Below are 22,620 nucleotides of genomic sequence, written 5' to 3'. Positions count from 1 at the left end.
CCATCTGTTTGTGTTGGTTACCTTAAAGCCGTAGAACCTGCATCACATCAACATTAATGACAATAACAGGAGTCTGGTTTTTGCAGGTTGCAGCACAGTGATGAGTAGCAGTGAAGGTGAAAGATCAATCAGGGTCAAACTTTCGATTTTGAGCAGAATGACTGGTAGGATCCATGTGACCTAGAGTCAGAGTTTTGTTGTCACTTTGGTGATTTAGCTATTTAAGTTATGAATAGGTGAGTTAGGGCTGTGCTTGGCGTGTCCTGACACCCTACGCACACAGATCTGTACTCGAACTGGTGGGACTGTGCTTGGTGGCAGCTCAGGTCTGAGAAATGGTATATCTGAACACTGAGGGTAGTGAGCCATCCATCAACATAAACAGTGGAAAGAGGAACTTGTGGTGGATTCTGGATGGTGGTCACATAATGGTCACTGAGCTGATATAACTGTCACCTCTGGTGGTTAAGTGTGAGATCAGGAACTTGAAATGAAAGCTTTCAGTTCAGTTTATTTTCATATGCACAAGTGCAGTGAAATGCGTATTTGCATGTTTGCTCCAATACAAAGAATAAAAAGACATTAAGGAAACACCAAAAACATAAACACAGAACAGCAGCAGCAGCAACAACAACAACAAGTTAAATAACATACATCTTAGAAAAAAAAAACACATCAGAGTGAGCCAGAGTTGGGGTAGAGTTCAGTAATCTAACAGCTTGCGGGAAGAAACGGTCTCCTAATCGGGACGTACGTGCCTTTATGATCCTATAACGCTTACCAGAGGGAAGGGGGGAGAAAAATGAGAAAGCAGGATGACTGGTGTCCTTGGCGATACTTCCAGCCTTCCTGAGACAGTGATTTGTAAAAATCCGTTACGTTATACGTTACGTTAACCCGACAGAAGGACTCTTTACTGGCTGACCTTTAACCTTTTGCGCTGTGGGTTTTCTCACCCACGGTGACTTTCTCATTCTCATAGCTTCTCTGTCTGGGTCTCGGAGCTGCAGAATTCATGGCCAGGCAAGGAAGGAGGCAGCCGGCTCCGAAGAGATCTTCGCAGAGCTATCACAATGTTTCTCAGTGGTCTAACGGTTCCAGCTCTTCTCCATTGCGCTGTCTGCCAAGGGAGATGCCGCTCTTCTGTGGCAGCAGCTGTGTCAGGGTGTTGTTAGGTCTGTATTCATAAAAAATGTGGTAAGGGGGAAAGGGTGGCCAGTCAGGACCCTACCCATGACCTCACACCTCCCTGTCGCCCCAGCGGTGGTGGAGAAACACTTTGACAGCTGTCAATACTACAGTAGCTCTGTATTGTATTATGAAAGGCTGCTGATGCACAGCCTTTTAAATTGACTTGCTCAGTATTAATCCTGACAGTTCCTCCCATTACACGGGGTTGTTTTCTTGGCCGGGTTAGGTACAGTGCTTGTGGGCCACTCTTCTGATTATCCATTGGAAGATAAAATCTTTCAATGATATTTCAATGCACTGACCTAGAACAGAATTGTCACTACTTAAAGGGAAAATCTGGTATGTTTAGGAAGTAATCCAGCATCTTAACCAAAGGATTCCCAGAATGAAGATAATGTACCAGTGAGGCAAAGCAAGATTGCCAGCTGATACAGAAATTGGCTCAGCTGTCTCTGGGAAGAGGAAGCTACAGTTATGATACCATGATTTCATATAATATGATAAACCAGAGAATTGCCCTTGTAAAAATGCTGCTGTTTGATAGGTATTCCTTTCCGGTTGAGTTTGAGTAAAGTATTTCCACATTTGTTTTCCCCCCAAAGTAAATGATCTTACTTTTGGATTGGTTTGGACAGGTTATTCTGAGTTATAGTAATAGAATATGCTGATATGAAAAAAAACCTTGTTTTCACATACCGTGAGCGCCTCATGTAGTTACTTTGTGGTCTTGCTTTGTTTAATACCTTTACAGTCTCTGCTCATCTTTTGCCCTAATAATTAATGTCCATTCCCACAAAAAAGCACAGAGCTTGTGTTATTATCTAGGGGAGTAAATTAGAGGGGAATACACACTAGTCACTCATGATTTTCAAAAGATAACTAAATTTAAATGGCCATGTGTCTAAAACGGTCTTCATCTGGTGTAAGTTTTCTTTTTGGAAGCAAAAGATGGAATTGCTTTTTGTGATTGAATGTTTGTTCCAGTTCCCAATTTCTATCCCCCCATTTTTTCACTCTCAAAACAAACTTCTGCTTCTTGTTCCAAACGTCACTCAGTGCCTCTTGTAGGCAGAGGCAGCCTGCCTGCCTTCTCTGCCTGCTTGTCTGCCATCATCAAGGGTCCCTGGCTCCCTGTTTCCCGGCCTGCTCTGCCTGCTGGGCTGCTCTCTTCCTGTTTCCCGGCCTGCTCTGCCTGCTGGGCTGCCCTCCTCGAGGATCCCGGCCTGCTCTGCTGCTCTCTTCCTGTTTCCCGGCCTGCTCTGCCTGCTGGGCTGCTCTCCTCCCGTTTCCCGGCCTGCTCTGCCTGCTGGGCTGCTCTCCTCCTGTTTCCCGGCCTGCTCTGCCTGCTGGGCTGCTCTCCTCCTGTTTCCCGGCCTGCTCTGCCTGCTGGGCTGTCCTCCTCGAGGATCCCGGCCTGCTCTGCCTTCTGAGCTGCCCTCTTCCTGTGTGCCAGCCTGCTCTGCCTCTACGGTCAGGATGGCCTCTGGACCTCCAGCAGGGTACCACTCCAGTTCCCCAGTCAGCACCATGTAACTTATCATCCACATTGCCTACTAGCTAGGAGTTTTGTCCATGGATTTCATTTTTTTTAAACTGGTTTTCTTCCTTCTTGAGTACCAATCTTTAAGTCTGTGAAAATGGCTTTTCAATAAATACTTAAGAGGTTGTAAGTGGGAGAATCTGGTTAACAGCCTCTTAATATGAGCAGGAAGTCACTTTGGTATAATTAGCCATTAAAAGAGTTATTAATGTCGCCTCCTCCTCACATTGTGCTGAACACAGATTTGTCTTGGTCTTTGTTGGGCCTGAAGATAATAACAGGTTATGGTGGGTTTTATTTCTGTTCCTTTCCTGGAATCCTGCTTTGAACAGTGCAAGTTTAATTTACTTAACCTACCTCAATCCCATTGTGGGGTAGGGCCACTTTTAAGACAGATCTACAAGGTTCTTTTCTTTTTCATGCACAAGATAACATGCATTAAAATCTGCTATGAGCAATGCTGCCTTTCTGGTCTCCTGGAGACTTTAACCTATTCATTCCTGTGTATGAGTGGCCAGAACATATCTTGGTGACTTCAAAAAATACATTTTTAGTCAGTCGATATATCTGCATTCTGATGGTGACTTTAGAAAGTGTTTTTTTTTTAGAAAGTAATTTTATTGTGGCCTTTTCCTACTTTCACAGTAACTGTATTATTGTCAAGTAATAAGATTTGTTTTCCAGCATTAATAAGCCATGAACCACTGTTTTAAAAGAGAAATCGAATCTTAGCATCAGTATCTGAGGCTCAGCCCAGGTCTTTTCTGTGACACAGTGGTTTAAAATGGTGTTTTACAACAGTCGTTTAGTTAACTTGTTGCATGCAGTTACGATCCAGTTAAAAGGATGATGCCTTTGTTGTCAAGGGATGAGTTGGTAACTATTATCAAAATTCAGCAGTAAGTATGTGCCAGTTTATCAGCTGTTGCTGACCCGTGTAAGATGTTTTTATAAAAGGTAGACATCAGAAGGGACTGAGACATCAATAGATCCCTCTACTGTTTTATATTAAAGTGTAGACAGTAAGCATGCAAGTAAGTCTCACTAACACTTGGGAACCATAGCATGACCTTTGTACTTCTGGACCTCCAGTCTTCAGAAAGACTGATGCAGACTCTTCTGCCACCGATAGAGCTTTCATTGTATCAGAAGGAAGCTTTTTTGAGTGCACGTTTTAGGTGTCTACTGAATGAACAAATCTGGGGAAGTGACTTTGTTCAGAGTTAGTTTGGAGACATGAATAATCATTAGACAGCAAATTTTGATTGTAATCAACATCAGAAGGTGTTCTGACTATAGCCAACTGAACAAGAAGACACCACAGCTAAACCACAGGCAGAACAAGAAAAATGGGTACATCACGTCTGACCTCCTCTTCTTGGAGAAATCCTGAGCTTTGTTCTAGTCAGTTTGTCAGTTTGTGTGAATGCTGATACAAGATTCTTCAGTGAACTGTGTCTTGCAGGGAGAGAAATATCTAGGGTCTGGGCAGAAATCATGTGGAGATCACAGTGGCTCATGGCGCAAATCTCTGACTACCCTGCCTCTCCCCCTTCATTTCACCCACCTAACCTGCACAGTCCCGTTCCAGGACTCTTGAGTTCACTGGGATCTACGTTCACAACTCCAGTGCACTACTTCCATGTTGAATTGTCATCAGCCCTCCTGATCATGGTCCCTGAGCGCGGAGCTTTGCTTTACTGTGCTGAGCTGCATGTGTTTTTGTTTTTTTCCCCGCTTTACAGTTTCTGGTAACAGAAGCAAGAGAGTTTGATTTAGCTGAAAGATAAGGGGATTCATTTTATTATAGTGCAAGAAAATCAAAGTGGTTAAAAGGGAAGGCGGTACACTAACAACCCTTGGCAGTCTGTCCCAGTTGTGCTATCTGAACTGTGATTGTTCTGCATTTTCAATTGTCGTGCTCCCCTTTTTGTCGTCCCTGTTGGTGAACTCCCAAGATGTGTCCCTTTAGGGGTGTCATGTGGTGTTGTGTCTCTGAGCTGCCAACTCCCTGTGTGCCTCCACTGTGAGTGTGTGAAGCCCCTGGAAGATAAATCCTTGTCACCCTGACCTCACGAGATGGAACAGAAATCCCCCCTGAACATCCAGGATCAGAAATAGAAGGGGATGGAAGGGGATCTCCAGGGCCTGGGTGTAAAATGCTGCGTGTCACAGGGGGCTAAAAAGACTGCTCTCCGCAGGGCTGTTTCCCATGCTCAGCTCTTTTCCTGAGGGAACTTGATCCAGTCCGCAGGAGTCTGTTTACAGCATCACGCACCAGTCTTGAACTAGATTGAAGTCCAGTCGGTTTAGACAGGTTTTTCCATGATTTGCACACAATAGTTTCTGCACATATGACCTGCAAGATCGTGGCCTTTGTGAGTTTGTGCTTTTATTCTCGATTAAGGGTGTTTTAACTGGCAGTGTCGGCCTTGGCTTTCAAACACTCGTGTAAACCAGAGAGCAGTACAGTAATCTTATCTTTCCTTTCAGAGTGACAGCATGCGTTTTTGTGTGTTTGCCTGTCGTTTGTTTCACTTAATGCTAAACATAAGAAACGTAGTGGCCAAACATATGTAGAGAGACGCTTGTGAAATGGAAGTTGAAATGACCTTAAAACCTTGGGCTGTAAGGTTCAGTTCCAGTCTTGTCACAATGGTGCTGTTACACATGTCTAGCTGTCACAAGACTCCCTTGGAGGACTGGCACAGTCAGTTTTTTAGCAATTAAGCACATCCTACTGAACAGGGGTTGCAGTTAAGCATATTACTTTAGCAATGAAGTACAGCAACTTTGGTCATTCAGGTCCTTTTCCCTACAGTTGAGCTGTTGTCACTTCATTCTGGAGAGTGGAAGTTCCATTGTTATAGGATGTTTACAGCTTAGTTCCCTGTGCATGTTGTTTATGGGAACGAATGCATTTTTATACCTCACGTGAGCCTTGACACTGTGCACTGATAACAGAATAAACATCCTGGCTGCAAGTCAGGTTCCTGTTTTTTCTCAATTCTGGGCACATGGAAACAAATAGGTGCAATTTTATGTCTAGCAGTAGCAGAGAGAGAAGGCGACAGTGGTTAGAAAAAAATAAGGCCACCTTTTGCATTAATGACTTCCTAGAACAATGGCTGTTTGTAGTGCAGATGGTACAAGTATGGGAAACATTCTTTATAAGTTATAAGTTTGTTCAAGCAAGCAGTCTTTTTCTCCGACTAGCAGCTGATGCACCTAAGACTAAAGTCAAGCAGGGATTACATGAGAAAATTGAACAGACATGATCAGTGACCTAGATAGATGTTTGAGCAGCAGAGTTGGAGTGCTTGGTGGGAAAGAGTCAGTTAATTATAATCATGCATCTTCAAGTCGGTTCCAAATATGGTAAATGTTGCCAACAGAAGACTTCTGTGGACTGAGAACTGAAACAAAAGGGGGAAAAAAAGCTTTTTCTGCAAGATGTGCAGGGAACACTGTTTATTGACCTTTAACACAGTTTACCTGCTGAACACACTTGTCCTCTCTGTGCAGAGTTTCGTGGCTGCTGGTGTCTCGATCGTGAGATGGAGTGCTTGCCAGCCCATCCTCAGTTAGATGTGGCCACAGTGGATGCCTACCATGATTTATTATTGTGGACCACTTTGAAGTAGTTATCCAGTCCTTTTCCGGTAGTTATCGAGCTAACTACTCTGTCTCATGCCGGTGTTGTTAATTACACTGTCTCATGATGTGTTATTTGTTGTGCTGTTGTTGCATTATCCCATGAGAGCTGTATGGCTTTAGCCCTGGTTTTACCATGTTGTGAGTGATATCTGTATCATTAAGTTAGTTTCATGGCTACACTTTCAATTTACAATCCTCTGTGTCTGTACCGCAGTGGTGTTTGATTATTAATCCCACCATAACACTGTGACAAAGCTGTGGTTTGTGGAAGCTCTTGACTGCTAGTCATACTATAGCGTAAGGGAAATCTGTAGTTGGATGGGGAAAAACTCAGACTCATCTCCTAGTCTGTCTGTATACATCACACCATGACAAGCAGCCTATTGGAAGGAGGTAGTCAGAGCCTAAGGCACTGCAGAGAGCTGGAGCAGAGCTGACCAACTATAGAAAGAACTTCAAACTGAACTCCACAGCTGCAGATGGACAATCTGTGAGCCTGTGGCTTGAGAAGAATCAGTGAAGAGCTCACTGATGACCACTGAAAATGAATTTGAATTGAGAGCCTTCAGACTTTCAGGCAGTGTGAATACAGTATAACCAGTTGGATTGTTTTCAATAAGATTATAAGCGATTAGAAATTAACATTTAAGATTTCTTTTGGCAATCAACATAATTCTTCCACTGAAGAGGCTAAGCTTTTGATGCAGTGAATGCTTTTATCTTAAAAAATCCTTCCAGAGATCAGCAGCGTGAAGGTAATGCAAATTTCTTATTAAAATGTGTTCATATGGAACATGAATAGAGAATCTCTACAAGAGTCTCAGAGTTAGACAGGAGCTGGAGTCTAGTAAGTGTCACCTATTAAGTGATTGTTGTGAATATTGAACGCTTGCACATACATGTACGTGTTCTTACAATGTACTGTTTTGCCTTTCCATCAAGCCTTTACAGATGGCGGGTCAAACTGTTCCTATGCCAGTAACCATGCAGTCTGTCTTATTCTTTTTTCCAAAGGCACTAGGGTTTGATGGAGTTTTTAGTCTCATGTCTTTCTTTTTTATAATGCAGAAATTTAGAAACTTAATTGCTATTTAGCAGTGTAAAAATATCATTGATCCTCATTTCTGGCTTATTTTGCTTATGAAATGAGGCCTTGAATCTTACAATGCAGTGTCGTAGAATATGGAACACCCTTTGTCTCAGGTTGGAAACAATTCCTTGTTCTGTTTTGATATGAGAACTACTAATACTTCTGTCAAAACTTTTGTGATATGTGATATCTTAGTAGCTGTTCAGTGCAATGCAGCATCAGGGGCTTTGTTTGTTATTTCTGAGTTTTGGGGATACATATTGAGGGGGTCCTGTCTTGTGGCCCATTGCTTTTCGGGGTTAGAATTAGGGCTGGGCGATATGGCCAAAAACATTATCACGATAAAAAATTTCGTATCGGTCGATATCGATAATTATCGCGATAAATGTCAAATCATTATTTCTTTCAAGTTTAAAGGCAGATTTTTTCTCCTGAGTGAAAGTTGAAGAAACCAGACAGTTAATTGGTAAATTAAACAACTCTTTATTTTAAGAACACAGCAAACACTTTCCAAACAGCAGAAACATTAAACAAATCTGTTAGCTGCCCGGTCTGCAACACGCACCCGCCCTCGCACAGTATTTTGTGCGCATGCGCATATCATGCACAAAGCATAAACATATACATCGAACATGTAACGAACTTTTGTTAAAATTATATCGAGGAAAATTATATCGCGATGATTATCGTTATCGAGTTATCGCCCAGCTCTAGTTGGAATCCAACCCTCCTGTGGCCCTGTGTTGCATAAAGGGGTTAGAAAACGGATGGATGGCGCTGAGAGGGTGTGGATTGCTGGGTAACTGTGGAGAGTCCGAGGTGTTTAACCCAGATAAAAGAACAGACACACCAGCTGTCATTGGCTTTCAGACTTCCCCTGATTGGCCTACAGGAAGGGAACACTTACAGGAAGTCCCAAGTGAAAGAGGAGCCTGTTGAGTGAGAGAGGAAAATGAGACAGGTGTACAGCTTACAGAGCACAATACTTCATCAAGTGAAGCACCTGTACGAACCCTTTGTGGATTCTTAGGGAAGCACAAAGCTACTGCAGCATTCCCGGCTTTTGTTAGGGAAGCTCGTTTGTCGCTTTTTGAGTTTTGCGGGCCGTGCCACACCACTGTATGATGTGAAGATGCTTTTGGGGAAACCTGTTCTTTTCACAAGTATTTGCGATTCAAGCTTTGTACTTCCTACAGGGCTGCAGTGTTTGTTTTTTTTCCCAGAAAAATCCTGATGTGACAGACAAAGGAAATGAAAGACACTTTTCATACTCTGGTAGTTTTCCCAGCTGAGCGGAAGAGCTCTCCAGGGGTGGGGCCAGGCCGCAGGGGAGGGTATACTCCGCACTGATGGTGCCCTGTGAGCTCGGTGGTCTCGACATTCATGGGCACGGGCACCAGGCCCCCAGATGGTGACATTGTTGGGCACGGGCACCAGGCCCCCAGATGGTGACATTGTTGGGCACGGGCACCAGGCCTCAGATGGTGACATTGTTGGGCACGGGCACCAGGCCTCAGATGGTGACATTGTTGGGCACGGGCACCAGGCCTCAGATGGTGACATTGTTGGGCACGGGCACCAGGCCTCAGATGGTGACATTGTTGGGCACGGGCACCAGGCCCCCAGATGGTGACATTGTTGGGCACGGGCACCAGGCCCCCAGATGGTGACATTGTTGGGCACGGGCACCAGGCCCCCAGATGGTGACATTGTTGGGCACGGGCACCAGGCCCCCAGATGGTGACATTGTTGGGCACGGGCACCAGGCCCCCAGATGGTGACATTGTTGGGCACGGGCACCAGGCCTCAGATGGTGACATTGTTGGGCACGGGCACCAGGCCTCAGATGGTGACATTGTTGGGCACGGGCACCAGACTGGTTAGCTCTCGGGTTTCCTACCCAGGCTCTGGTGACCCCCAGCATCTGCAGCCCTTTGCTCCACCAACAAGAACATGAGAAAGGCTGCAACCAAGAGAAGGGCTTTCAGCCCATCTAGTCAGTTTGGTCACCTGAGGTCTTGATGTAGTCAAACTCCTGATCGCACTCGTAATTGACTTGTCCGACGCTTCTGAATTAATTTTTGGTCTGCAGCTATTAGGAGATTTTAAAAGTGCAAATAAATGTTTGTAACTTGAAAATGCAATTTTAGGAGCAGAAAACAATTTTAACAATGGAGGCTTCAGTTAAGCAACTGGAAATGCAGCTGGAATGAAGGCCAGCAGACAGGAGGATATCCAGGATCAGGACTGGTTTTGTCTGTCAGCTGAAACTGTACAGACCTGGCAGGGAGCTTCGGCGCGATGCAGAACTTTCTACGGCATTGAAGAGATTAAACGCCAACTTTTCTCTGTATTCATGTGCTCTATTAATAGATATCTTTGAGAATATTCAAGATGATTCTTTTCGTCTGAAATCTATAAACCTCCTTATCAGTAATTAAGTAAAAAATAACTAAGGCAGCATTAAGGGAAAGGTTTCGGTGTCCAGTTTTGTATATAAAAGCAAGCAGATTATGAAAAATTCTCTGTTAAGGTATTAAAGGAGATTATGAAAAGTGAGGCAAAGGTACTCTGTCAAGGTATTAAAGCTGTACCAGGGGGTAATCTTGCTATCCTTATCTTTGACTGCTTTAAATAGATGCATGAAGAGAGACTTAAGTCTTTAATACAACTTTCTATGTACTGAGCCTAAACTTATTCACAGTCACTCTTAGTGTGCTGACTCTTTCTTCACTTGAAATACAATCGCCACAAGCAAGGTTGTTGACACGGTCTGTGCCATAACACAGGAACGTGAGTAAATCTTTTTAAAAGATATTCTCCATTGGCCTGCGTTAGTATTCTCCTGGCAGTGCTGCATGATGTAACTGGACTTTTTTTTTCCATTTTGGGCTTCATTGTGTAAGCTGAAGCTTTTCCAGCATCCCAAATTTGCGTTTTTTGTTCTCAAAAACCAAACAATTGCTGTTGCTGTCCCAGTGACCTCTTCAATGACTTTTTAAATACTGTAAAAGTGGGAAAAAAAAACTAAACATTCATGTCCCAGTATTGTTTCATGTTGCCTCAAAAGAAGAACATGGATTCCGATCTCTTGAATAATAAAAGTTTACTCAAAACCCCCAAGACCCAGGCAGTTTCCAGTGCTGTGGTCACTGGTCTAGAAATGGCTGATGAAGCTACGCTTTTATGTTTCTTGCAAAGAGTGTTAATGAGGAGGAGGAGCAGCAGAATACGTCTTCTGTTCTGTTGCCCCTGTGTAGAGGAGACTGCAGGGCAGGGGGTGGTTGGTGCTGCTGTCTCTTCCGAGGAGATCGTTCTCCCTCTCCTTCTCCGGCGCTCTTCCTCTCTCCCTCCTCTGTCTGTCTTCCTCTCTCCCTCCTGGCCTGCGCCCACAGTGTCGGCTTTCTCTCCCCCTCGCAGACGTTCCAGCCCCCGAGCAGCCGGAGCTGTTCTTGAAGAAGCTGCAGCAGTGCTGCACGATCTTTGACTTTATGGACACGCTGTCAGACCTCAAGATGAAAGAGTACAAGAGATCCACGCTGAACGAGCTGGTGGACTACGTCACGGTCAGCAGGGGCTATCTCACGGAGCAGGCGTACCCCGAGGTTGTAAAAATGGTGAGTGAAGCACAGTTTGGGAAGAGCCCATACACGCGCTGGAATACAGCCCCTCCAGCGTCTCAGAGCAGCCTCACCACAGCGCAGTGTAGCCCCACCCCACGCGGGTGATTCAGATCAGCTTTCCCACAAGAGGAGCATGCTGGTGTGGTTAGCAGCCCTGATACTGACACTGGGGAACGCAGAAACACATACAGGTGCATAACTGTGTTCTGCAAAGCAGAAGATGCTGCTTTTTTTTATCTGGAAAAATGACTCGGGCAATAGTGGTGGTGTGCACATGTCTCCTGAAGGCTTTTTTTTAAATGGCGAGGTGGATAAGCCGTCTTTATTTTTAGTAGGCATTCTAATTTTAAGTATTACCGCAAAAAAAAAAATGACGTGTTGTTGCACGGCTCCCTTTGTCAATGAAGCAAATGTGCTGTAAGCTGGTAATTAAAGATTCCGAATACTCGGCGGAAGACTCGGGCTGCGTTTCCTCTGAGTGTAGGTGGTGTGACTAAATATACCCGAGTGAGCCTCGCCGGCCTCGCTCGCGAACACGCAGACCAGCAGCACAAAGAACTGGTGTCACGACGAGCGGAAGCTCAGCTGGCTCGGTGAAAAAAGACGGGCGTTAAGCGACGATTTCAACACCGTAGAGAGTGAGCGGGAGTGGGCCCGGGTGCGAGGTGTGTGAGGCAGAGGGAGTTGGAGCCAGGGTCAATGCACAGCATTCACAGGAAGGTGTTGGCGTGCACTTCCGCTGAAGCCATACCTGTCTTGAGAGGCCAGCTGGTGCCTAGGGGAGCCCACGGGGATTGAGGCAGGGCTGTCCAGCGAACTTCTTCATGATTTCTTCAGTAAGCTGTGTTTTGGATTTTGAACTCTCTAACAGATGGTGATTACAACTTTTTTTTCCCCCCCGTAGGATACTGCATGAAAGAACCCTCTAATAACCCCAGTCTGAACATAAAATCTGTTTAATGCTGTTTAGAAAGTATTGAAAAGAAAACTGCAGGTCACCGTGGTTACCAGCGGAGATCAACAGATCACAGCATATAAGACTGTGGATAGAAATTTTCCCTTTTTTTACTGGGGGTCCTCTATGCTGTTGCTGAGCAGATCTAGATGTGAGCAGATCGCCCGAAAAGGCCCGATTTAAACAATACTGCAGGCTTGGTTCATTGTGCACCGTTTCCAGAACATTGCTGCCTGGAAGACAGTGCTAGTGCTAATAGTGCTAATAACGGCATTAGTTAAGGGAGTGAAAATGTGGATGGGGTGAATGTACAGCGGCCTGGGAGTTGGATACACTGCCAATTCTGGAGATTCGGCCAGGCCCTGCTCATGGCTCATGCTAGGACAACAGTAATCACAGTAATAATAACAAGTTACCATGCACTGAAAGAGCTTTATAGTTAGTGGGGATTTCCCTCCATGCACCTGGATGATGTGATGGCAGCCAGAGCGCGCCAGTATGCTCACCACACAGGAGTGGGGAGGAGAACAGAGTAATAAAGCCAGTTCATGGACAGGGATTAGGAGGGCATTGTTGCTAAAGGCTTGAGAGGCTTCTAGGGACAACCGTCCTCCAGCTGGAGCTTGGGGATTATCTCTGTGGACAGGTGGGAGACAGTGGGCTGTTCCTCTTCTGGCCGATGAGGCCAGCAGTCCCATACCGGCTATGCTATGCTGATATTTTACTATGTTGGAGTCTCCATGAAAATGATTTTTTCTGGCTTTCTGTAATTGCATACAAAGATTAAAAACAGTTGTTTGTTTTTTTTCCATCTCCACCTTTTTTGAAGCAACTTCCTTGATGATGTTCTTACAAACTGCTGCTTTTTTTTTTTGTTCTCCTTCCTGCTCCAGGTCTCTTGTAATATATTCAGGACCCTCCCTCCCAGCGACAGTAATGAATTTGATCCAGAAGAGGATGAACCAACACTTGAAGCCTCCTGGCCACACTTACAGGTACTGCTGGGAGTCGTCACGCCACGTGCAACACGGACACCGGCAGGGATTGTGCTAGGGGAAACACTGTGCAAGAGCCCTGAGCCCAAAGTTCCTCCCTTCCTTTTTTGGCATTGTTTCCTGGTAGCCCCTTGACTGTTTGAGTTTGTAACCATTTTTATTTCCGTTCGCTAACACTGGTGTGGTTTGGTTGTAATCAGGTTCCTGTTTGTTTTAGCTTTTTTAGTTTTTTTTTTTGATTCTGGGACGGTCTGGGTGTGGGCGTCCTCTCACACCTGTTTGTGTACTTACTGCTATTTTCCAGGACTCCTTTAGAAATGAGATGAATATCTCAAGGAGAATCTTCCTGGTAAAACTACTTTTTGATTTTATTTTTGTAAAAAAAAAAAAAATTCATTCAGTCAATAAAATTTGAAATTAACCCCACAATCACCTTTCCTGAAGCATTACTAACACTGCTGGCTATGGTAGAGGCCTCAGACTAATGTAGAGACAAGATTTGAGCCCCAACACTGTAGCGCCTAATATCTGTCTGTTCAGTGCTGTGATTGAGTGCCTCTCACTTACCCTGCAGACTCGCCTGATCTCTGCCAGCGAGGACAGAGTCTTTACTGACTGTCACCTCTCTATCCTTGCAGCTTGTATACGAGTTTTTCATAAGATTTTTGGAGAGTCAAGAATTCCAGCCCAGTATTGCCAAAAAATACATAGACCAGAAATTTGTATTACAGGTAAGCAATGTGTGCCTTTTTTTGTTCAAAGTCACTGGGGGCTTCAGCCTCGTGAAATAAATATGCAGTCTTGCAGTCTGACAGTCTTGCAGAAGGCTGATCACGGGTGTGAAAGTGTTTTGGGGAGGTCATGGCATGGCTCTTCAGGGGCATTAGGTATAAACCGATTTAATTAAAGAGGGTCCTGATGTCCCCACACTCCTGGGACAGGGGGCCCCAGTTTTGTATCTGTCTCCCTGAGGTGACTGTCGATACCTCTTCCCCTTGTCCAGCTTCTGGAGCTGTTTGACAGCGAAGACCCCAGGGAGAGAGACTACCTGAAGACAGTCTTACACAGAATTTACGGAAAGTTTCTCGGTCTGCGGGCTTTTATACGAAAACAGATTAATAATATTTTTCTACGGTAAGCATCTCTCTCTTTTTTTTTTTGGGAAGGTGAGATTATTGCCGTTTTTCTGTTGTGTCTTTGAAAAAAGCCCGGGAGCCGGTTGGTCTGACAAACTGTGCTTTTCTCCTGTGCCGTGTAGTTTTGTCTATGAAACCGAGCACTTCAACGGGGTAGCAGAGCTGCTGGAGATTTTGGGAAGGTACGTCGCCGTGGGCTGTGCGTGTGTCAGCGTGTTCTGAAAACGCGTGGAGGGAAATTGCACCATAGATGCGCTCACAAACCGAGATGCGCATGATGGCAAGAAAACGTTTGCTCTTCAGCCTGCGGTATTTGGCAGCGAAGTGGACATTTATGTCAAACTTCATGAGACGCAAACTTTGTGTTCTTCATATTGCTTGCCTCGCTACTCATTTTGAAATGGCACATGAATGTGCTATGGGAGTTAAGAAATCAAGTACCTCTCTGTTGTAATTAAGTTTATACATCCATATCCTTATATTCTGGGAATTGCTGGTGTGCTGGGAATTTTATACTGTCATTATTACAGCCATATGAATCATTTTTAAATTAATTTAATTGTATTGTGTGGGGAGTTTTAAGGATACCAGAGGGAAGATTTTTTAAATTATCATTAGCCTGTAAGTAACTCTTTAACAGATCACTTAAACATTATGCAGGTTTCGTTGGAAATATGTCACGGCAAGGCAATATTTAATTACTGCAAAGTCTAATGATTTTTGCTTGAAACTAATTATAATTTTTTAATACAAAAAATGCATTAAATTCGGATCATGTCTGATGGAACTATGAATATAAAAGGTTGGAAAGGTCTCAGTGACTTAAAACAAACACATTTGATACCTCTTTTGAAGGATAAATGTGAAATATTCGACATAGTCATTGCCTGCAACATCAGGTCAGAACAATCAATGTGACCTCTTCACTTCTCTCAATAAGTCAAACGTTTTAGTTCACTCCGCACACGCCCTGCATCATCATTTCTTGACATTTTCTTATGTTTATTTTGTTCTTGTTTTTGTCCTCACAGCATAATCAATGGCTTTGCTCTTCCTCTGAAGGCAGAGCACAAACAGTTCCTGGTGAAAGTGTTGATTCCTTTGCACACTGTCAGAAGCTTGTCTCTGTTCCATGCACAGGTACACCTCTAAACACTTTTATCACACGAGTGAAGAACCAGCTCTGCTAACTGCTGTTCAGATGTAGCCTGAGGCTCCCTGAAAATGCCTTTTGCCATGTTAGAACAATTGGTTACTAGCAGCATTTTATAATAATGCATAGGATTTATTTATATAGATTAACCATTTAATTGTTTTAAAAAGTTAAGCCATTTTTATTTGAAAAGTTAATTAACAGGTTAAAGAAATTGCGCATTCACCATTGCCTGCAAATTGACATGTGAAAATGATTTTGTACGTTATCTCATACAACATAAGTTATATGTTGATCTTGACTTGTTTTTGTTTTCCCAGTTGGCGTATTGTATTGTACAGTTTCTAGAGAAAGACCCAACACTAACAGAACCAGTAAGTGATTTCAATACATTATTTCAAATAATCCTTTTTAAAAGTCGAATGATGACCTCTGTCTTCTCGATTTCATTGTGACAAACACCTACTCTTGTTTTTCTCTTTAGGTTATCAGAGGATTGTTAAAATTCTGGCCAAAAACATGCAGTCAGAAAGAGGTAGTGTTTTTTTTTTTTACCCATTTGTTCAACTTGTTTTGTAGGTTACCATGTGCAAAAAGAAAAATGCATTAGAGTAGGTTTTCACCCATCAAGAGGAATTTAATAAGTGCAATAGTTTCTTGAATTTGTGCTAATCTGAATCCCAGTTCACTCAGACTGGGAGAACGTGTGACGGGATCAGCTGGGTCTCTGAGGGCTGTTGCGTTGGTGTCTGTATTGTGCTCTGCAAGGCTGACAGGTTTCATGGCTCTTCGGTAAGAAGGGAGCACAGTTGGGTGAATCATCTGGGCTGAGCAAACACATGGATGTAGCGTTAATAGGAAGCAAGGGTGCGCTGAAGAGGGCACCCAGTAATAACCTGACAGAGGGGCCTGGTAGCTGGTAGCAAGTCTTTGCTTCAGCCTCAACGTGACAGTTGGCCTGGTTGTGACATCCCTCTGTCGTCACCTGGACTCTGCCCGTGTTTCTGCAGGTAATGTTCCTTGGGGAGCTGGAGGAGATCCTGGATGTGATCGAGCCCACGCAGTTTGTGAAAATCCAGGAGCCTCTCTTCAAACAGATCTCCAAGTGCGTCTCCAGCCCACACTTCCAGGTCAGCGCCCTCCTCGCTGCTGTTTGCTCTCGCACGGCTTCCTGGCAGCAGCCACAGGTCTTCTGAGTTTGCTCCTCAGCATTGTGGAGATTGCACTGATGCTCCAGCCCGTGTTTTTGACTATCCCTGAGCACCAGCGTCACGTTCTGCATGTCCTCTGAGAGCTTTGCCAGTGTCGGTCTTCACAAGAGTGTGCTGTGTCAGTAAAATCAGGGTTAGGAAATAGTGAGTGTGTGAAGATGCCATTGTGATCTGCCTTGTGCAACTCAGCGGCTTTGCTCTCGTGTGCCAGGTGGCAGAGCGGGCACTGTATTACTGGAACAATGAGTACATCATGAGCCTGATCGAGGAGAACTCCAGTGTCATCCTGCCCATTATGTTCACCAGCCTCTACAGGATCTCCAAAGAGCACTGGAATCCGTGAGTACCAGCAGCCAGGGGCACAGTGCCTTTCGGCACTATTCAGCACAGGGCGCCGATTGAAATGCTGAATGATACAGCGTTACGAAATGTGTAGTCAAAAAATGATCCTTTGGTGCCGGCAATGATTTTAGCCTCAAGCTAAGCTAATATTACCAGTGATAATCTTTATTTCTATATTAAAAACATATTTTCACATTCGTCGTACATCCCACAAATACCCAGCATGTAAGTTAAAGGCACAGAAAGCACTGTGATAAATGCATCTGGTCTTTTGCTGACAGTGTAATGAAGCTTCACATTTCCTTTGTAGTGCGGTCAGGATCGCTTTCAGTTTCAGGTTCAGAGAATGAGCGGCCAGACCACTTAAAAAAGTACATGCACTGGCACTGAGCTCTCTTCACTTCTTGGAATTGTTTGATAGGTCTGTCTCACGAGCAGTCCCCCCATTATTAGGCAAGAGTTGTCATCTGAAAGTCGTTTTTTTATCATTTGGACCTTTTTTATGATGTTTTTTTTTCCCTTTTTTCCCAGGGCAATAGTAGCTTTAGTCTACAATGTTCTCAAAGCATTTATGGAAATGAACAGTTCTCTGTTTGATGAACTCACAGCCACTTACAAGTCTGATCGCCAGCGGTAAGACGTCACAAACACATACTGCCTTGTGTTCCTCTGCTTTTATACTTGCACAGACCATTTTGAAACTGGTACTGTGATCTGGATGGGACAAAGATTCCTTTTATTTCAGTTCAGTCCCAGGGCAGCCTATCTGGGTGAGCTGGGAGTACAGAGATACCTTGGGATTTAGGATAGGAGCCCCACTGAGCCCGGGGGCAAGTTTGGGAGGTGCCACCTGCTATAAAGATTGTAGTAATGAACTAAGAGGTGGGGAGGGGAAGCATATCAACTCCCAGTTCTCTGTATAGACATGTGTACTTGTATCCAAGAGCCCGGAGCTGTTAGAATTTGAAATGCTCAGCACAGACTTGAACTGCTGTGCAGTGAGAAAGCTCGATTTCAAACCCTGTAGTGGAAGTGATAGTGGAAGGGGGCGTATTTGTGTGAACATTGCTGATATTAAATGACCAATCACAGCGCCTTTGCCCTCACGTGAACACTTAACACGGGGTGATGGGGAGTGCTGGTTTCTGTATATTTGTGCTTTTTGAAATATCCAGCCTAGAATTGGCTCAGTTTGGCCAGCACACTGGGGCGTAGTGATTAAAGACTTGTTTTCTTGTCCCCAGCGAGAAGAAGAAGGAAAAGGAAAGAGAGGAGCTGTGGAAAAAGCTGGAAGACCTGGAGTTAAAGAGGGGTCTCAGGAGCGATGGGATAATCCCTACTTAACACAGGCAGCCCACTGCACTCTTAGCCTAACCGGATACCCATTTATGTAGTATGAGATGGAGCAACAGTTCTTTCTGTATTGTGCAACTTACTTTACGGTAGATTCACACGTCTGTTTCATTATTTCAACAGCACTGTAAATAACTTTCTTTCCCTTAAATATTACGCCGGAAGAAAAAAAAAAAACGCAAAAAGGAAAAAAGAAAAAAAGACAGACTGTGGATAGTAGAACTTTAAAAGAAAAAAGCGCCGAGAAAGGAATATGAAACCCGAGCAGTTCTGTAAAGATAGGAAATTGTTTTAACCCCGCCACCACCATCCACCCCGCCCTTGTCCGTCAGCACGTGCTTGATCTGTACCTCCTTCGGTTGCTGTTTCCTCAGCGATGCAGGGTGGGTAGCAGCTTTGGGGAGCCCCGAGTGGGGAAAAGGAGGCGTTTTCCTGGGCGCCAGACAAGAGCGGACACCCCGTTCCCTCAGGACCATGACGACCTGCCCTTTATCGCCCCCCTGCAAAACTGCTGCCACGAGAGAGCTGCCCTACTCAGATTTTGAAGAATCTATATATATTACCAGTGTAATTTTAAAAGTTCATGTGTAGATCTAAAAAAATTGAAAAATGAAATCACTGCACTCGTACGGTTTTTATTTGTTCTTTCTGGAAACGAGTGAAGATGTCCATGTGCAACAGCCCAAAGCATCTGAACTGGTCTCTCAAAGGTTTGGCTCCCTGTTACAAGCAGTACCTGCTGGTATCAGTCTGGTATTGGTACCATTCTCAGTTACCTGTAAAGATTACCATTTAAACAACAGGCGGTAGAAGTTCCCAGGTCAACAACGTACAGTAAGTAACTTGTGAAACTCCTGTATTGTGAAAAGGAACACTACTTGTGTCAGTTCTTCACAGTATTAAGAATCTGTATAACATTGTTATTGAATGCAGTACATCGATATCTTGTATCTTGTAGTTATTAGCTTCTATTTTCTTAGGAACAGAAGGAGTATCCAATACATAAAAGTGGTATAATGGAACAAGACTTCCTGGTATTTCTGATGCTGTTTTGTTTTTTTTTAACGTTCCTGTGAACATGGGAGATATATTTTTTTGCCGGGGGTGGGTGGGTGAGGGTGGGGCTGTCTCAACTTCTTGCTCTGATGCATTAATATAATATCTGCATTGACCCTTTGAGAATTCATGTGTGCTTTAGGATGGCCCACGTGTGATGATACACACCGAAAAATGTCTAATTATTTTAAAAAATAAAGAAATATTAAATTAAACCTTTTTTTGTGATAAAGCGAAGATCCGGGATTGTTTTATTTTAGTTCTTTCGGATTGTGGGCAGCAAGCCTGACCAATGAATTTGTGAATTTGTTATATTTTGAGGGAACATTCAGTGGCTGTTAGAAATGTTTACAGAATTCTTATGCACTGTTCTTAAATTTCACACTTTGCAAGAACCTTCTTCCCTCTGTGGAGAAAGAGGTGTTTTTACTGTATGCATAGCTGCATTTGGGTGTTAAAACAGATGGGCATCAACAATGTTTGCTAGCAGTTCAAGTCCACCGTAGGTTGAGCTGAAGATGTCATAGGGAACAAATTGGGACCCAGTGGATTAATTGCATGCAAAAGCTCTCTTTGCAATGACATTTTTGAATGCAATGGCGTTAGTCTAGAGAGAGAAAACATTTTGGCCCTTAATTAATAGGTGCTGTGTTCCACTGCGGTGCACATCAGTGCCAATCTCCATGTGTCTTCATTCAGAGGAAGTCCATGCAGCATTGTAGCCTAGTGGCCAGGGCACAACCAGAGGGTTGTGGGTGTAAATCCCAGGTGAGACATTTCTGCTCGTTCAGTTGTAGGTGTCAAAATAGGAAAATTTGTTCTCAATTAACATATCTGGTGAAATAAAAGTTGTAGAAATCATTTCTAAGTGTGAGAGCCAGTTACCATATTACAGTCCTTCACTGTGATGGGAGGGAAGACTCCTTTATTACAATGTAATTTCAGTATATTTACACATTTCTAACAAAGCTTCCTGTTTTGTAATGATGGGTTATCTTGGGTCATAGTCTCACGTTCTATATCCCTTTTGCAATGATTTGTAAATATCTGTGACATGCTCTATGATATTCTATGTCTAATACATCCCTTACCTTAATGTTTTTTTTTCCAAAACATTTTTTTTCTTTTGGTTGAGTAGTGTGTAAATACTTCAAAGAATGTCCAGACAGTTTTTCTTTGTTGCTTTTTCAGCTTATGTTTCAACTTATGTTTAGTTCCAGTGATGAGGATTTAAAAAAAAAAATATTTCAAAAGACCTAAGTAAAGATGCTGCATATGGAGATCTTTGATCATCTTTTTATTTATTTGGTTTCTTGGTGTAGTTGTATCCAAATTATTTTGTTTGGTTCATGTTTTCAGGGTGGCAGTGGTGCGTGGGGCTGTGTGGGGACAGCGCGCTGTCACAAGGCTCTGATTCAGGGGGAGGCATTTGTTTCAACGCGGTTTCAGCCCATGGGGGGTGTTGACCAATCAGAGCTGCACCTCTTTGATGATGTGCAGGAGGGGTTGGTGACATCAGGACCAGGAACTCCGAATATGGGCGTCGGCAGCAGGCGAGGGGGTGGAGCTCGGCAACCTCCTGGGGAAATGGAAATTTAAGGCATTGAGCTTGGACTGAATGTAATCTCTTAAAATGATTTAAAGGGTTGGAAAGAGACTATGTAAATCTGATCTACTTTTGAAAGAAAGTCTATAAAAGTATTCATTTTAAAACCCTTTGTGTTTGACAACCAACTTGTTCATAATAAAAAAAAGACCAAAACCGTTTTCTTCAATGTTATTACCTTTATCAGTCGGTCTCCGCTGTGAAATGTGTAGCAGAGGTGCTGGGAGTTTTCCTAGGAGGGCTCTCATGCCGTGGTGGAAACGCGGTGCTGAGGAGGGCAGCAGGCGAGGCCTTGAAGCAGCCCTAGGAACTGTGGCCCAACACGACAGAATTAACCAAAACTCCCAGATGTGTGGCAATTGTTTTGACAACGTCTCTTGGCATTTGTAAAATATAAAAATTGACCAAATCCTTTGGGATCCGACACTAGACTCCGGATCGCCACGGGTCGCCTACTCGGCTGTTCCAGTTCCTCCCGGGGAGCCCTGGGTATCCAGCTGCCTCCCCTCTCAGTGTGACCAGAGCAGGCCCGGTGTTGCGTGGATCTGCCCTGCTGCCTTCCTCGCACCGCGGGGCACTGCTGGCGCTCAGCTCCAGCCCGTGGCTGCAGGCAAAAGGCTTGGTCCTGTTCCCTGCAGGCCTGGGCCCAGGTCCCTCTCCGGTCTGCGTGCTGCTCCACAGCTGTGCCGGCGAGCTCTTCGGAGCACCGGACCTCCTGCCCCTTCCGGAATAAAGACCGTCTGAGGAGGGGTTGACACACAAGGGATTTATTTTGTTCAGCAGCCGTATCATGCTGGCAGCCCCCTGGAGCTCTGCAGGTGTGAGGCTGGTCAGTACCTGGATGGGAGACCTCCTGGGAAAGCTAAGGTTGCTGCTGGAAGAGGTGTTAGTGGGGCCAGCAGGGGGTGCTCACCCTGCAGTCTGTGGGTCCTAATGCCCCAGTATAGTGATGGGGACAGTATACTGTAAAAAGGAGCCATCCTTTGGCTGCGGTGTAAAACCAAGGTCCTGACTCTGGTCAATAAAAATCCCAGCGAGTTTCTCCTGGCTCAAATGCTCTCTGGCCTTTACCTATCATGGCCTCCAAATAATCCCCCTCTATGAATTGGCTTCATCACTCTGCTCTCCTCCCCACTGAGAGCTGGTGTGTGGTGAGCGTTCTGGTGCATTATGGGTTACCGTCGCATCATCCAGGTGGGGCTACACATTGGTGGTGGTGGAGGGGAGTCCCCATTACCTGTAAAGCGCTTTGAGTGGAGTGTCCAGAAAAGCACAATATAAGTGTAAGGAATTATTGTTTTGGCTTTTATGAGCAGCAGAAAAAGAGCTCATGCACGACATGGAGAAGAAAGCCCAGTCTTAAGTGTGCTTTTTCTATTGCATGGAAGAAAAAAAAACTTTTATTCGAATATTGTTGCGTCCAGTGGAGCAGTGTTTTTTTTTTCTTTTACAAAAGTCATTTTTGTAAAGCTCAGTGCAGCCACTTGAGGGCAGTGTATACAAAGCTATGGCTCCTGCAGGTGGTCTGTAGTGAAAACATGGGTTAGCAAGGTTTTGTTTTTCCTTTTTGGTGGAACACCCTTTCACTGCAGTTGTTTCTAAAAATCTAATTGGGATATTTTATTCATAGGGCTTCGCTAGAAATAGTCATTGAAATTGTATTACTTGACAGCACTGTGTGCATGGGGTAATATACAGTATGTTATTCAGAG

The 22,620-nt window shown here is 44.3% G+C and overlaps 1 protein-coding gene across 3 annotated transcripts in view; it reads left to right on the top strand.

Annotated features, from left to right (window-relative positions):
• Window positions 1-21,064, top strand: part of ppp2r5eb (protein phosphatase 2, regulatory subunit B', epsilon isoform b) — a 30,412-nt gene extending 9,348 nt beyond the window's left edge. For all 3 annotated transcript variants that reach the window (XM_006632187.3, XM_015350532.2, XM_015350533.2), the window contains exons 3-14: window positions 10,899-11,095; window positions 12,950-13,051; window positions 13,690-13,782; window positions 14,055-14,185; window positions 14,310-14,369; window positions 15,219-15,327; window positions 15,661-15,714; window positions 15,825-15,875; window positions 16,351-16,470; window positions 16,763-16,890; window positions 17,425-17,526; window positions 18,138-21,064. In XM_006632187.3, coding sequence (XP_006632250.1) covers window positions 10,899-11,095; window positions 12,950-13,051; window positions 13,690-13,782; window positions 14,055-14,185; window positions 14,310-14,369; window positions 15,219-15,327; window positions 15,661-15,714; window positions 15,825-15,875; window positions 16,351-16,470; window positions 16,763-16,890; window positions 17,425-17,526; window positions 18,138-18,237 — 1,247 coding nt within the window. In that variant the 3' untranslated portion in view covers window positions 18,238-21,064. The remainder of the gene's footprint in view (window positions 1-10,898; window positions 11,096-12,949; window positions 13,052-13,689; window positions 13,783-14,054; window positions 14,186-14,309; window positions 14,370-15,218; window positions 15,328-15,660; window positions 15,715-15,824; window positions 15,876-16,350; window positions 16,471-16,762; window positions 16,891-17,424; window positions 17,527-18,137) is intronic.
• The last annotated feature ends 1,556 nt before the right edge of the window (window positions 21,065-22,620 follow it).

The sequence above is a fragment of the Lepisosteus oculatus genome, chromosome 8 (genome assembly GCF_040954835.1).
Source record: "Lepisosteus oculatus isolate fLepOcu1 chromosome 8, fLepOcu1.hap2, whole genome shotgun sequence".
Lineage (NCBI taxonomy): Eukaryota > Metazoa > Chordata > Actinopteri > Semionotiformes > Lepisosteidae > Lepisosteus > Lepisosteus oculatus.
This window is presented reverse-complemented; position numbering and strand designations above follow the sequence as displayed.